Below are 17,133 nucleotides of genomic sequence, written 5' to 3'. Positions count from 1 at the left end.
TATGTCTCCTAATGAAAGAAGTACCATCTAGACCCGACACATGTCATAAGCTATGATGACATTATGCTCCCAGACAACTCGTCTTTTGAGATCAGACTAGAGTGAATCATTGATCAGAAAGTCGAATAGCTGAGAAACAGGCAGATTTTGGTGGTCGAGGTTGTCTGGAAAGGTCTTATACTGGAAGAAGCTATGAGGGAGATGGAGACTGAGATAAAGGAAAAGTATCCTGAACTTTTCTAATAAGATACACTTCAAATTTCGAGGACGAAATTTATTTAAGGGGGAGAAACGTCACATCCATTAATATGACATTTAGGAATAGGGATGTTCCTAAATAATTAAGGGCCAAAAATGATAAGGAGAAATAGAAGAATTTTGGTGAAAAATAATTATTATAGTTTTCCAAGCCAATTATGAAAAGTTTGACTTATTAAGGAAAATTGGTCAAGAATAATTATGGAAAAATATTTCCAAGCCTCAGAAAATTAAGAAAAAATAAGGACAATGTTCCTTGAGAATTATATGGGATTATAAAATTGGTATTATGACCAAATTACCCTTAGAGAAATTACAAAGGAATTTAAGGGCGATTTAAGCTAGTTTAAGGCCTCTTATTTGGAAAATTCCAAATAAATATTGAGAAGGAGAATAAAATCCCAAGAAAATTCCTATGATATCCCAAGAAATTATAAGAGATTATAAAATTAAAAAAAGACCCTCAAGTATCCAAGATCTTTCCTAGTTCCTTTGAAAAGTGAAAAAAAATCACTAAAGAGAAGGAAGTTAGTTTCCCTTTTTATTTAATTATTGGGAAATTAAATTCAAGACAAAGAGGACAATTTGGGAAGATAAAAATGAGGAGAATAAATTATAGATCTAACAAAAAATAATTACAGAGGCTAGAATACTGTAATTATAGAAAAGAAGTTAATCCGGGAGTCAAAGTGTACCGATAAAGCAAGACTAGAGTCTTGCAATTTAAATGGTTCACATTTGGCAATGTGTCAAGCCACCAATAAAGAGGATTTAAAGTTACCAAGTATCAAGCCACCAATGGAGAGGATCTTGACTTTTGAAATTAATTTCATTTGGCATTAAGTTAATTAAGAGGGAGGATTAAGGTTAAGTAAGCATTTGACACATGGCATAGCATTAAATGTTGGTGGTTGGGATATTTTGTACACTTAATGAGCTCCTACTCCCCCATTTTTCTGAATATGTTTTGGCCAAGAGAGAGCTAGAGAGGAAAAGGAAGAACTTCAAAGGGAAACTAAGGAGAAAGGAATCAACTTTAAGCATACAAGTGAGAATCAAGGTTAGTTTATGGTTCCAAAGGGTTCCTTGCTTGTTTCCCTTAAGTTGTATGGTTGAAATTTCTGGTTTTCTTCCTTCTTTGGTACTGGCCGAAATGCATAATAAGTAAGGGAGGAAGTTTTATTGTTCAATCTTGTTAGAACACTTCAAAGCATGATAGATCCTAGTGGTTACAAGTGGCTGTAGGTTGATTTTGGAGTGTTTTCTTTATTATGTTGCATGAGCACCATTTCAGCCAAAGCAAGAACTGGACCCTAGGATGTGTTTTTCAAAGTTTTGAGGCTTTCATTGTATTCAAAATGAAAAATGGTATAGGGTAAACCTAAAGAACAAGTGTTGGAAGCCATAACATCAAAGTTGCAATTTTTGGATAATGCACCCTTTTGGTTCGGCCAAGCTGAAACTAGAAGAAGGGATTTTATTTTGTTAAATCCAAGTAGATAATTGGAATCTACATGAAAAATCATGTAGGAATGAGTTAAGAGGGAATTTTTAGGGTTTATGGAAACCAACTCTAAAATTTAAAGAACAAAGGTGGAAGCTTTAAGGGACAAAAGTTGTCCTTGAGTTATGTTGTTGATTTTTATGTGAAATGGTTGATGATTCTTGCTGCCCTTTTTGTCGATCACCATGTTAGGATTTGGCATTTGTGGAAGCAAGAAAGAAGAACAAGAAAATCAAAGAGCATTGGATCAAGGTAGTAAGATTTAATTGACCTTAATCTTGATTGTTGAATTGACTGCTATGCAACTTCATGTGCTATTATGTGGTTGAACTAAATGATGATGATGATTGTGTAGCTATACTCCTTTCTTTATATGCCTTAGCTATTGCATGTTAGAGTGCTACATGAATGAGGCAAAGTAGTTCCCTATTAATAGCAAAAGATTGGAATGCTTGTAATTGATGCATATTAATGTTTTGGTTGATTGATCTTGCTACTGGGATTTCATTGGAATCTCATCCCTCATATGTAACTTAACATTTTAGGGATTGAATCATCAAAAGGGAGGCTACAAATCTAAGGATAAATATGATGATGAACCATGAGGAAATATTTATATATTTGGTTATGTACAAGTATCTATGGTTGGTGTTGTAATCCCTAAGCAGCACGCCAAATTAGAGCCATGTTTTATTAAGTTACCGAACGAATTTCTACATAAAATTTGATGTGCTTAAATTTGACATCATGAGCTTCAAATCAATAGATAGTACGTTAAAAATGGCTAACTACACGATTTTTAATGACTTTTCAAAGTTAAGGTTCAAAATCTAGAACAAGGATTTTTGCCAAATGGATAGAGGTGACTTTCACAAAAATCCGATACCTTTTCAAATGGAATTGGTTCATAAGATTTTTTTTTTTTGAAAGATCATTCAAAGAGCTTTCTATAGATTTTTGAACCACTCCATTTTGATATTTCTAGATTAAATTATGAATTTTTGAAGTTGAGCCAGAAAACTGGATTTTTACCCGATGAACAGTAAAAATCCAAAAATTAGCGTTTTTATGGAATGTTGAGCCCAAGACCATCCAAGGTAGTCTAAAATGGTTTTAATTAAACCTTAAGTGGATCCGATAGTAAGTGTGACAATCACTATTTGACAAAAAGGACAAAATTGGCAAGAAAGTCATATGGGTAAAAGTACATGTGCAATCTAACACGTGAGTATGGTGATGACAGTTACGCAATGCCTATGTATTTTGCTCAAGAAATCCATGACATGAAGGTTAGATACTTGTGGTGGCTTGTAACTCATCAAAACAACCTGTATGATGATCAAGTGATGTCTTTACTACAAGAAAACTCCCAAAGCAAGAGGAAGGAATAAACAACCAGCATATATTGTATTTAGTTTTTTAATTTGACAGTATAATGATAGCTGAATGTAAAGTACACATTTAGTTTTTTTATCTGATAGCATAATGGCAGCTGAATGTAAAGTTTAGAGTTTTTTTTTATTTGACAATATAATGACAGCTGAATGTTAATTTATGTTAATGTGTATTGACATCGTTTACTAGTTATGAAGTTTTTTTTAATGGCATTCATATATTTTGATAACCACGAAATTCTTCATTTCAAACCTGGATCATGTTCAGAAATGAAGACTTAATAAAACCGGATAAATAAATGTTAGCCATGATGACATGATAGGTATATATCATAGTCCTCTCTGCTAGATCCATTTATAACTTCAACAGCGGCTTTTGACAACCTGAGGATAAGTGGTTAATAACCTCGGCAATGCCCTTGACAACTCACTCTGTGGGATATCACAACTTCTAAAAAAATTGAATTATCAGCACATATAATGACTTTAACAATATAATAGGAAGCATTTTAAAGTCATTAATAGCTTTAAATGAACCCAATAGGATTACAACAGATTTTATTGCAGAGATTCATTTACAACCTCAACGGCAGCTATTGACAACCCGAGGAGATGTGATTAACAACCTTAGCAGTGCCCCTGACAACTCACTATGTGGGATACCACAGCTTCTCAAAAAATTGTATTATCGGCACATATAACGATCTTAACAATATAATGAGAAGCATTTTGAAGTCATTAACAGCTTTAAGTGAACCAATAGGATTACAACAGATTTTTATTGTAGAGATTATTTACAACCTCGACGACGGCTGTTGATAACCCGAGGGATGTGATTAACAATCTTGGCAGTGCCCCTGACAACTCATTATGGGGGATACCACAGCTTCTAAAAAATTGTATTATTGGCACATATAACAACCTTAACAATATAATGGAAAGCATTTTGAAGTCATTAACAGCTTTAAGTGAACCCAATAGGATTACAACATATTTTTATTGCAGATATTCATTTACAACCTCAATGGCGGCTGTTGACAACCCGAGGAGATGTGATTAACAACCTTGATAATGTCCCTGACAACTTACTCTGTAGGATATCACAGCTTCTACAAAAATTAAATTATAACTAAATCATATCATATTACAACTTGAACACTAAAATCATATGTTAAGAAATCATTAAACAAGGCAAGTATGAGAAATTATCACTTTATATCAGTAACTTAATTTAGACTGTCAATAACAACCTCCACAACGTTTGATAACAAGTCCATGACAACCTATTGATAAGTATAGCAAAATGGAGATATGATATTTTATCAGATTATAACTAGATGTCATTTACCAATTTAAATATATGTATAATATAACTACACCAAATTTACACTTTATTTACAAGGTCCACAAATGTACACTCATCAAGGTTACTGTAAATTTCATAACCATTCCATTATTTTTTTTCCCCACACTTGATTCCACCATTGTTCTAAATTCTTCATATGATGTGCCTTCCTTTATCATTCTTGTTCTCACACCACTTGCAACATATTGCATTTCACTTTCTACACCATTGATAAATTATCTCCCTATATGGAGGTAACAGAATAAATGCTTCCCACTTGAAATTGTCATCCTTCATATCAACCTGTCACAATCACTTGTTAATGACAAGTCATACAGTTACATTAACCTTCGATGTACCCATTAACAAGACATTTAACTGCCGCATTACAGGAGTTATGACAGTAAAAACCTGTCATTTTCATCCATTTTCATCAGAAACAGAGCATCAATTGCTATATGATAAATTAAATAATTGCAAGCAAAAACAATAAAATAAAAAACTTGAAATGGCCTTGAGAACAGTTTCTTGAGGAAGACCTTAATTGTCATGAGTGGACCAAGATGACTGTGACTCTTGGTAAGAACAGTGGAGAGGTCATGTTGTAGGATGTTGGCGGAGTAGGAGATGAGGGCTAAAGGAGAAGGGTGGGATTCAAACAGATGGGTGAATTTTTTTTTTTCGTTTAGTCATTCAGGGCAAATTCGTAATTGATTGTTTCAAATTATTCACACTTATGTCTCTAGGGACTTTAGAGTTGTTTTGCTATTTCATGGGACTTTTGAGTAATAAAATGTTTTCTGTGAGACTCTAGAGTAATTCTCTCAATACCGAACTATAGCCCTTTGGCCGTATAAAACAGAATTGCAATGATGAAAAAAATTTTAGCAGGGAGTTAGGGATTTTTGCTTCAGCCTGAGACGATTTGTTTAAAGATGAACCACTGATTCTCTTCCTCTTCCTCTTTGTCTGTTACTCTTTTGGATTCCTCTGCGTCCCCTGTCATTTTGTTCTGTTACTTTCATCCTCCTGTTAATCTTTTGCAGGTTCGAAGATGCCGGAAAATCTGATGAACGAAACTGTTCCACTTGTCGACCTCAGTGTGTTGAAATATGGACAATTGTACGGCCTTGATTCTTTCACTAATCCATACGTTATGTTATTTGCAAGCAGGTGATGCGGACTACATCTCTTAGATATTGTTTGGGCACATCCATCTCTTAGATATTCTATCCCAGTGACGTGTTACTCTGTCTAATCTTTATCCATCTCCAGATATTCCAGATATTCAAGTATAAATCGCTTTCAACAGTAAGGATCTCTGCCCAAAAATTTCTCACACTCGCGGGAAGTAGAAGTTGGTGAGTTTGATCCGTGGCTATGGAGGGTACAATCAGGTCTTTGGCCAACTACGTCCCTCTCAGTCCGATCAGTTTCTTGGAGCGATCCGCCATAGTCTACAGGGACAATCTTTCTGTGGTGTATGGTGATGTCAGGTACACTTGGAAACAGACCCTTCAACGATGCACCAAACTTGCTTCTGCTATTGCCCACCTCGGAGTTTCTAGCGGCGACGTGGTCAGTTTCGATATTAACTGATATATCATATGTGATATTACCATCCGAACTTGAGTTGCCTGGCCAGTGGCCAAGTTATTTTGATTATGATCTTTCCTATTGACAATGTTAGATTTTAAAAGCTTACTTCAGAGGGTACTTGTAGTCTGTAATTTAAAGGCTTAGGCTGTTCCACTGACTGTAACTAGCATCGCTTCGAATTGGTTTGAAAATCTCTTTTGCTTTGATCCCGTTTCTTTTCTGGGTTTCTGTAGTCTGTAATTAGAAGGTTCTGGATTTCTGACTCTGATCAATTTCTCATTAAACTCTTCTGAAGTGCAATTGTGAGAATTAAACCTTTGGTTACGACTGTTCTTTGCTTCTGCTTATCATTTATGCTACTCTTGGGCGTTGATTATCATTTTACACAGGAAGAACAGAAAGCGGAAAGGAGACTAATATAATATTAAGAGCAACCCATGTTCACAATTTCATTGTCTCTCTGTAATGATACTACCGGTATGTTAGATTAGTTAGATCCTCAGAAATTTCTCTCATTCAGCTCCATGTATTGGAGTTTCTTTCCTGGTGCTCCTGTGGAACGTGCACTTAATTTCTATTACAATCTATGTACATTGCACTTAGTGTAATTGGATTTTCCAGTGGAAGCCATGTGACATAGTTTTAAACCTTGCTTTATCTGGATCTTAAATTTAACTGGGAATCTCTTAATGAAAATATTAATGTACGTGGTCATTCGTACAATAAATGTTTCCTGTGCATTGGTATACAATTTTTCCCCTCTTTCTTCTTGATCTGGTTTGGTTGTCCTTGAACTTAATCAGTCTCCTAATGACAACCATTGTTGTTTACTTCGTTTGCTGGGAATGACCATTTTAATTAATCAGGTTGCAGTACTTGCCCCAAATACTCCAGCCATGTATGAACTTCATTTTGGTGTTCCAATGTCAGGGGCTGTTCTCTGCACTCTGAACACCCGCCAAGATTCTCCAATGATTTCAGTGTTATTGAAACATTCAGAGGCTAAAATTTTTTTTGTAGACTATCAACTGGTAGATATTGCTCAAGGAGCACTTGATCTCCTCTCCAAAAGAACATCCAAGATTCCCCTTTTGGTCTTGATTCCAGAATGTGGTATTAGTAACAACAACACATCCTCTTCTGGAATATTGAAATATGAGCAGCTCCTAGCTAGAGGAAATATTGATTTTGAAGTTAGAAAACCAAAGGATGAAACTGATCCGATCTCACTCAATTACACTTCTGGAACTACATCAAGCCCCAAAGGTGTAATCTTCAGTCATAGAGGTGCCTATCTCAATGCTCTGGCCACAGTTCTTCTCAATGACATGAGGTTTATGCCGGTGTATTTATGGTGCGTCCCCATGTTCCATTGCAATGGATGGTGTCTCCCATGGGGAATTGCTGCTCAGGGTGGTACAAATGTCTGCCAACGAAATGTAACTGCCAAATCAATATTTGACAATATCTACCGCCACAAAGTTACACACACTGGTGGTGCTCCAACGGTTTTAAATATGATAATAAATTCACCTCTAGATGTTCGAAAACCACTTCCTGGGAAGGTAGCAGTGATGACTGGGGGTGCTCCACCGCCACCGGAGGTTCTGTTCAAGATGGAAGAACTGGGATTCAGTGTGACACATTCGTATGGTTTGACGGAAACTTATGGTCCGGCAACGGTTTGCACTTGGAAATCAGAATGGGACACCCTTCCTAGAGACACACGAGCTAAACTCAAAGCACGCCAAGGAGTATACCATTTAGGTCTTGATGAGTGTGATGTGAAAGATCCTGTGACAATGAAGAGCGTACCTGCTGATGCAAAAACCATGGGAGAGGTAATGTTCAGAGGTAACACTGTGATGAATGGATATCTAAAGAATCTGGAAGCTACCCAAGAGGCGTTTAAATGTGGATGGTTTAGAAGTGGTGACTTGGGAGTGAAACATCCTGATGGGTACATTGAACTCAAGGATCGATCGAAGGATATAATAATCTCAGGAGGAGAAAACATAAGCTCAATAGAATTAGAAGGTATAATTTTCAGTCATCCCGCAGTTTTTGATGCTGCTGTTGTAGGTAGGCCTGATGACTACTGGGGAGAGACACCATGTGCTTTTGTGAAGCTGAAGGAAGGGTTCAGTGCTACAGAGCAAGAAATTATAGAGTTTTGTCAGAAACGTTTGCCTCGTTACATGGCTCCAAAAACTGTGGTTTTTCAAGATTTGCCCAAGACATCAACTGGTAAGACGCAGAAATATGTTCTAAAGAAGAAAGCTAAGGCCATGGGAAGCTTGTCTAATAAGAAGATCACCAGCCGGTTGTAAAGCATCTTGGTTAAGATTATATTGTCAATTGTATTCCAAAAAAAATATATTGTCAATTGTTATGATTTTTCTTAAATTTTTATGCGAGTCAAGTTTACATGGCGCTACTTGTAAGTGCTGCAATGTTCTGAACTCGCGATTTATGACAATTTGTCTTGGACACTTATCATGAGTGCGTGTATTGTGCTATATATGTTGGAAAATAAGTACAAGATCATTAAAATTATATTGCATTAGTTGTTTCCAGGCATGACGAGGTATTTCACAGTGATATTCATGCTCGCACATAGTTGTTGGCAGGCCTCCTAAAATATGCGGTGTTTATGAACAAGAAGCAAGGTCAACAAATTCCCTACAGCTGAAATATACTTAAGATTACAAATTACTTTTTCATGTCTTAAATATAAGAGCTAGATGGGAAAATTATTTTGATCTTGAATTTAAGATTTTAATTCATTTTGTTTTCCACATTTATATTTTTTCCCGCATATTTATCATGCATGAAATAATATTAAAATTGTTCACTGATCAGGGATACATACATATATATATATATATTTTATCGCAAATGAATTTTCATGAATGGCTTTGTTATTTTATTTTTTTTTTAACCCTGGACATGGATAGCTTTTATCAAGTTTATGAACTAACAAAATTTTAAAATTTTAAATTAATTATGCGGCGAATTTTATTCTCATAATTTACCATTACCATGTTCATTCGCTGTGCTGATTAGCAATGTGGTTATAACATATTGATACAGCTAAAATTGTTGGCATTTAATGTTACACCTAAAGAAAGTTCAACGACAATACCCAAATTCAAAGATAATGTTACACTACTTCTCCAGACCTAAATAGCAACCTTGAAGTTGAAGGGTTTATTTTTGTTCTAAATGTAATGTTTTAATTCATTTTGTTTCTCAAACTTAAAATTTATTTTCCAAATAATCCCTATCAATTTCACTTATTAAGAGGTTTCCATTGGGATAGTCTTTAATGCAAATAATTAAAGGGATATTTTAGCAAACTGATATATATTTTTTATAAATAACTAACTTAATTGATTTATTTAATATCTACAAATTTGTTATCTAGCTCCTACATCTAGAACCTGGTAAATATATTGTTTGTGCGTTTTATTTTATTTTAATTTTTTGGGTTATTATATTGCTACCTAGAGCACAAAATTTAATCCCTAACTGTCTGGTTTATTGAGTATGGATACTATTGAGAATAATTTCGTATCGTCTGTTAGCATTAATTCTTAATGTAATGTTTGGTATGTTGAAAAGTGTATTTGAAAAAAGAAACGGGAAATGCACCTAGGAAAAAAAAAGAAAAAGAGACAAGTCAATTTCTCTACTTTTTCTTTTTTTTTTATGGGGCTAGAAAACAATTCTCTGCGTATCAAACATTGGACAACAGTTTTAAATTTGTTAAGGACGTGTCCGATGATGCAATGATAATTGTTTATTAGTTTACTATTAGATTTTCCCTCCCGTTTGAGATTAACAGGGTTAAACTTGCAATTTCTTGTTTACAGGAAATTATATGCTACTAGGTTATAAAGCAATTGGCACGATTATATACTTTTAAGTTGTTTTTCTTGAGATGGTTGATTTTTAATTTATCATGATAATGATTAAAAGGGCAGGTAGTTAGGCACTAACAACTGGCATAGTAATATACTTTAAAGTCGTTTAACAAACTATTTTTTCTTTGTTTAGAATACAGAATATAGGAGAGAAATAAAAGCACAAAAATTACTCTTGAAATATGCTTTTTCTAAAATATTTTATCGAGCTTGTCATAAGTCAGAATTATTCAGAATTACAAAAATAAATGTTTAAAATTAAAAAATATAATATTTAAATATATCTATTATTATGATTTTATAGTATTCATTTTAAAGTTAGAACCCTTAGGTATAATAAATTAATTAAGGTAGTTGGCAAAAAAATTAAAATATAACCGTAATGAAGGTAAAAATAATGATCATTTGAAAATATAATTATTTAATAATTTTTTTATTTTCAATTGTAATTTTAAAATTTAAATAAATAATTATAGATAATAGCAATATTCAATTTTTAAATAATAATTTACAAATTTTCATAAATAAAAAATTATAGGAAAATGTCCCAAATAAGTAGTATATCTACTGCAAGATAAATTCTGTTTGATTAAATGTATTAAATAAACAAATATAAAAAAATGAAATAAGAAAATATACATATGGTGCAAAATAGAGAAAAAGACAACAAAATACCTTTAAATATACAAAATCTCCTATTATTAGTGCTAGTGAAATGCAAAAAGTCATGTCAGAATAGGAGTACTAATTTGGCATTTTTAAATATTGACAGAAGACAAACTTGCCCTTAATAAATTGACAAAAGGAAAGATAATGCAGAAAGTAAGTTAGAATAGTTCATTTATACAAAAATCTTGTCAATCGATATGAAAGAGTTGTCAATGCACCTAACAAGGGGAAACACATGTGATTTGCCTAAGTTTCCTAATTGATTTGCCCTGTAATAAATTTTGTTGATTACTTGTTGTCAATATATATAAAATTGTTGTTAATCTATTTAGAAGAGTTGTCAATGGCCCTCACCAGTTGGCAGCATGTTATTTGTTTGAGTTTGCTGATTGGTTTGTCCAGTAATAAATTTCTTTGCTTGCCTGTTGTCAATATGTATAAAAGTATTGTTAATATATTTGAAAAAGTTCTCACACACCCAACAAAGTTGTAATAAAATTTCTTGATTACTTATTCTCAATATATATAAAAGTATTGTCATTCTATTTGAAAGAGTTGTCAATACTCATAAAATAGTTGTAATGAATTTTCCTAATTATTTCTTGTCCATACATAAAAATGTTATTAATTTATTTGAAAGAGTTGTTAATATATTCATGTGATAGTAATTTGTGTACCTTGTTATAAATTTCTCACATTACTTGTAGTGAACACATATAAAGTCATTGTTAACCAATAAATATTACAGAATTCAAGTAGTATTTTTCAAATACAAGTAGTTACTAGATACTACATAGTTGTCAAAAGGTTTGATAAAATAGTAACTTTAAAAATATAATATATTACACAAATAGATTAAATATAACATATTATTAGAAATAACAATAGTATAGCTATTAACCACTTTACTTTAGTCAATGATTACAAACTAGACTTTTCATGATAGCAACAAAATTCCCTATATTAGATTAAACATTAACAATACCAATGGTTCCTTGCATTTGGGGCACTTGAGAAATGGTGAATGCCTACCCGTGGCTAAAAAGCAACATCAAGAAAAAATCAGCCATAGGAAACCATATGAATCTCAAAAAATCACAAAGAATTGACCAAAGATTTAGCAAACAGGACATTGTTCGTGCCTCTACAAAATAGTGAATGTTGAACTCGATGGATCTTGTTAGCAAACCCACCTCATAAGCGGCTTCCTTCTGTTGGTTGATCCTTCCAAACTCAAAGCTCTTGGCAATAAAAGATGAGGGAAATCACATGGCATCAGATTCTATTAGCAATAAAAAAAAAATCATTGATCATCATCTTCCTCTTTAATTCATCGTCTTCTCCATTGTCTCACCTCCAAAATTGGACTTCCACCATGAATAAATTCTAGAATCCAAATCATGAAGATAATTTAAAATCAATCCTAGCTTAAATAAAATTGTCTTCAACCCAGATCTAAAATGGAGAAGACAAAGCGAATAAGACGAAGCACCTGATTTGAAATGGAGAAGATGAGAAATCAAAGAGGACAAAGGTAAAAATTGTAAAGGAAAAACCAGCCTTTAATGATGGTAAGAGATTGATGAATCACCAGCATCATTCTCACCAGAGTAGTCGTCGCCGTTGCAGAACCAGGACAAAGAGCCATCACCTCTCAGAAGGAATCATACTGAAGAAGATGAACAACAACCACATCATTGCCGTCGCAAAACCAGGTCAAAGAGCATAGCGCTATCTACCATCACCGTCTCTGTCAACCGTCACCTTTACTGTCGATCACTCACTATCCTCCCTCATGCTCATAGTCATACTTGGTTTTTGTACTTTTTAAGGAACGTGAAGGGGAGGAGAGGAGAAAATGAAAAGAAAGGCACATGAGTATATTGATAACATTTTGAAATTCCAAATTAGTATGTAGGCGTGAAATTTGAAGCACTAATTTGGGATTTTATAATTTTGAAGGTATTTTTATGTCTTCTTCCCTACAAAATATTGAATTATAGACCTAGGCGTATAAAATAGAATTATACTGATGAAAATTCTTTTTTATGTCAGTGAGAAATTAAAATTTAAATTATTGAGATTAAATATAAAGATGAATACATTTAATAAATAGTAATTCTTAGAGCAATTAGTTGATACGGAGATTAAGGGTGTGTTTGGCTCAATAGAGGGAATGGGAAGAGAGGGATTTTAATGGAAGAAAAAGGAGATGAAAGGAAATAGAGAGATTTTAATATTATCTTGTTTGGACTAATACGAGGGGAGGGGAGGAAAGGAGAAGAATTTTAATGTTACCTTGTTTGGTCTAAGAAGGGAGAAGAGGCAAAATATTTTTGTATGAACAACTTTGCCCTTATATTATTTAAGTTGATTTTTACAAACTTTATAGAGTAATTAATAAAATATAATTATAAATAGCATTTAATATATTGGATCAACTTTTTATAATTGGAAAAATTAAATAAATATAATGATAATACATAATTAATAGCTACTATATATCCAATAACTATAATTGTATTTATATCCAAAATCTGGTCTAATAAAGTAAACATATTTAATTTGAGTATGTTTTTTCCAGCTTTCATTTTTCTCTGTATTGTTGATACGAGTAGTTAAATAACTTTTTCAAAGACGACATAGATGACTTATTTGTATGTTTTTGTTTTGAATGCTTGATTTGCATTTGGAAATTAAAATATATTTTATAGCAACTTTTCTTCCTTAACATTTGATAGCATATAAATGAGGGAAGAGAGATATGATTGAATCGACAATATATCAAATCACATACAATTCGGCAATGAAGGGTAGTATGGGATCATTAGAAAATAATATAGGCATATTAATCAATACAAATCAAAATATTATCACGCCCCCTAAAATTCCCCCAATTTTGGAGGGGAGGCTTACGAGAGGAGGGGAGGGAAAATGTTAAAAAAATTCTCTCTCCTCTCTTAAAATTTTTATCTTGCCAAACAAGAAAAAATAATTAAAATCCCTTCTCTTCCCTCCCCTTCCCTCCAAATTCTTCTTACCAAATGCTCTATGAGGCTTATTATAAAAAATATTAAAAAAATAAAGTATATTAAAATTAATATGTGAAAATTATAGACATATAGCACTACAAATCATAATAATTGAACGAAATAAATTATCTAAATTTAAAATGTAATAGAATTTTTATTAAATAAAGAATAACTCACAACACTACATCTATTGAATCTCATAGCTTATCTCAATAAAACTTCACCATGCTTCCTCTATCTAACAAGCTATCAATGATTAAATGATCTCATATCAACCCAACTATACTCAATTAAATGTCAACATTAAATGAAGGTTGAAACAAAGAAGAAAAGAAAAATTGGTCAAAATAAATAAACATCCTCACCATCTGAGTTTGGCTCGACGAGGGAAAAGGGAGGGGAGGGATTTTAATCAAGGGAAGGGGAGGGAGGAAACGGGAGGGTAGCTACAAAGGAGAGTGGAGGGGAGGGAGGGGGAAGGGAGGGGAGGGATTTTAATAATCTCCTGTTTAGATTGATTAGAGGGGAGGGGAGGGAGCAATTTTAATAATACCTTATTTTGTTCTGATAAAAACTTGACTACTTTAACCTCATAAAATTTAAATGAATTTTCTCACTTTTTTATTTTGTTAAGATATAACTCTATATATAAATAATGCAATTCACCAATTTTGATTTACAAGACACAGTCACACACTTATAGGATATCAAGATAAAAAGTTGTGAGTGATAGATTTCAATCAGAGAAAAGACCTTGAAGGTGAAAGAAAATACTGACGGCCTCTTGGAATTAGAAGAACAGGGGAAAAAAAGGTTTACAAATGCTCACTAATTTTGGAGACAATTATCTTGACAACTTCTTGCTGGATGTTCAAAAGAACTCTCTTATGTAGAAATGTTTACGACTGATTAGGGGTTAACAAATCGAAAAGGTACATGAGGAATTAAAATATTATCTCTCATCTCCCCTAAAAAAAATCTCACTTTTGGAGGGGAGGCTAGAAGGGAAGAGAAGGGAAGAAGAGCCCCTCCCCTCTTTAAAGAATACCTTAACCAACTCCCCTCCCCTCCCCTCCTAAAAAATTACACCAGCCAAACAAGGGGAGGGAATCAGCTTCCCTCCCTTCCCCTTTGAAAATCCTGTATCAAACATTGTTTTGTTAGAGGGGAAGGGGAGATTATGGCTTTGTTTTGTTGGAGGGAGGGGCATATATGGATCATATTAGACTAGGTTAGCTACCAACTTGAGGTCTAGTCTAGTATAGACCTTGGGCCAAAAAAGACAGCCCAAAGTCTGACATGAATTAAACTCATTCTTTCCACTTCTCCCTTTATGGATAGTGCCAACTAGATCCTTCTTATTGGTGGCTAATTCTTCAAGGCCATGTGATGAAATAAGGGAATAAAATAATGAGTTTCTAGAAGTAGATTATGAACAATTATGCAATATAGTTAATGGACTTTAAATGAGATTCCAATAAAGTTAGATTCTATGTGTGAAGTCCATGAGAATGTCACCTCATACTTGTAATTTCATGTAGGTTTAAGAATTAAGGGAAGAAGGGTTATTTATCATATGCTTAATGTGATGGCCATTAAAATATTATATTTTTAGGGAAGTAAAGTTCAACTGAACTCTTCCTTCTCTCCCATTTGGGCAACTGTGTTACAACATGTGACCTCATTTACAGGAGTTAGTCTTTCAAGGCTAAGTGGTAAGGACGAAGTAAATAAATGCCACTTGTATAATGCTTAAGAATGCCATGCCAGAGAAGTTAATTTCTTAAAGTTCAAGGCTACTTTTGGAAAGTTACAATTGAGATATTGTGGTGAGAAAGCTTATGGAAGAAGTAAAGCAGAAACATGTGGAGGAAGTTTATAACTTTCAAAGTGACACGTGAGGTTTCTATAGATGCCACCCTACACATGTAATTCTAACCAAGTTTGAGGACAATGATTGGACTTGAAGTAATAATTCGATATAGTTAAAATTTGGAGTAATACAAATACCTCTTTCCCTCCTATTTGATGAAGATTTTTGGCTAAGAGAGCTAAATGAGAGGGGGAAAAAGAAATTAAGGAGGAAAAGAAGAAAAGAAGGAAGAATAAAGAAAATCATGCGACTTAAGTAAGTTACTTGCCTTAAATCCATCCTAGGCTTGGTTTTCTTATTAAATGTATAACACCCTACAACCAACTTACCATACTTAACCTATTTAAGATATAACCGTGATATAAAAGGAATAGCCACATGCAGTCTATACAATACCATATCATGGTTATAAAAGACTTTGCTTACCTTTAGTACGTAACCATGTTAGAAAAGGACTAAGCTACTAACATGGTTATAAAGGATCCATTCCTCTACCTGATAGACATAGTTATAACATATAGTAAAATAATATGAACTAATTAAATTAAAAGGCCAGAACCACTCTTGTTCATCACTAATATGCCATCAATCATAGTATAAAACCATGCCCAAAAACTGGCTCTTATCCATGAACCAAATTAAACCATCAAGTAATAGAATAAGGGTTTAATAAACCAAGCTTAATAAAACATCCAAAACCAAAATGATGAATGTCCATGATATAGGTGGCAAATAAATAAAAGCTAAACATGAAAGGATGAAATTATGTGAGGTAAGGTTACTTTGCCAAGTGACCATTAGCCTTAGGCTCCTTCTCTATTGCGGCTCCTTTATTGCTCTCACCTGCAAAAGTAACATAGACAAATGTTCTAGTAACATAAGTCTTCACCTATCTCACCTACAAACACCCTCAAATGTACTTGTAAGACTAACAGCTAAAGCAATTATCAAATAAATCATTATACTATCATAGATAGCATATATATAGCATGTATGAGCTAAGAGAAAAGACTAACAGGTAGCATGCCACAAACATCAAACATTGTTTACTTGTTCAAATTTAATTTCTGCCTTATATCCTTCTTATACTTGTCAACTTGAACCCATAGGCTAAGCCTTACCATGTGACTAGTGAATCCTACAGGTTTTCCTCACGTGTGATGTAGATCAGCCAAAGTCGATAGAGCACATACAGGCTATAGGCTCCTCCAAAAAAGGGTATGTTACCCCAGTGGGTTTACTACCCTAGAATACTCTTAAAGTGTTGTGAATGAGGATGTACTGCCCTTTCTGAAGTGCCAACTATAATGCATTCTATAAAGGCAAGCCACGTGGTTATATTCCCACCACAATACCTCCTTAATATCACAATTTATAACAAAGTACATAAATATGGCATTTCTTAATTCATAACAGTTTCATCATAATAACTAATTCTTCATTCTTAATAGATATTACCATAAACAAGTATCAGAGTTTAGTTTGTCACTAACACATAGTAAGATATCCGTATGCAATCGTCTCATATACCTC

The 17,133-nt window shown here is 33.5% G+C and overlaps 1 protein-coding gene across 2 annotated transcripts; it reads left to right on the top strand.

Annotated features, from left to right (window-relative positions):
• Nucleotides 1-5,413: 5,413 nt before the first annotated feature.
• Nucleotides 5,414-8,666, top strand: LOC114756800 (probable acyl-activating enzyme 1, peroxisomal). 2 transcript variants are annotated; one of them, XM_028945743.1, is made up of 3 exons: nt 5,414-5,674; nt 5,777-6,079; nt 6,967-8,666. In XM_028945743.1, exons 2-3 carry the CDS (start codon nt 5,882-5,884, stop codon nt 8,428-8,430), a joined length of 1,662 nt encoding a protein of 553 aa, XP_028801576.1. In that variant the 5' UTR covers nt 5,414-5,674; nt 5,777-5,881; the 3' UTR covers nt 8,431-8,666. The 2 variants fall into 2 exon arrangements, with proteins under 2 accessions (XP_028801576.1, XP_028801577.1); XM_028945744.1 differs by lacking the exon at nt 5,414-5,674 and having other exon boundaries at nt 5,993-6,577.
• The last annotated feature ends 8,467 nt before the right edge of the window (nt 8,667-17,133 follow it).

Source organism: Neltuma alba, unplaced genomic scaffold (genome assembly GCF_004799145.2).
Source record: "Neltuma alba isolate B1F8T4 unplaced genomic scaffold, ASM479914v2 tig00010505_pilon, whole genome shotgun sequence".
Taxonomy (NCBI): Eukaryota; Viridiplantae; Streptophyta; class Magnoliopsida; order Fabales; family Fabaceae; genus Neltuma; species Neltuma alba.
Note: the sequence above shows the minus strand (reverse complement) of the source record. Positions and strands in the feature narration are given on the sequence as shown.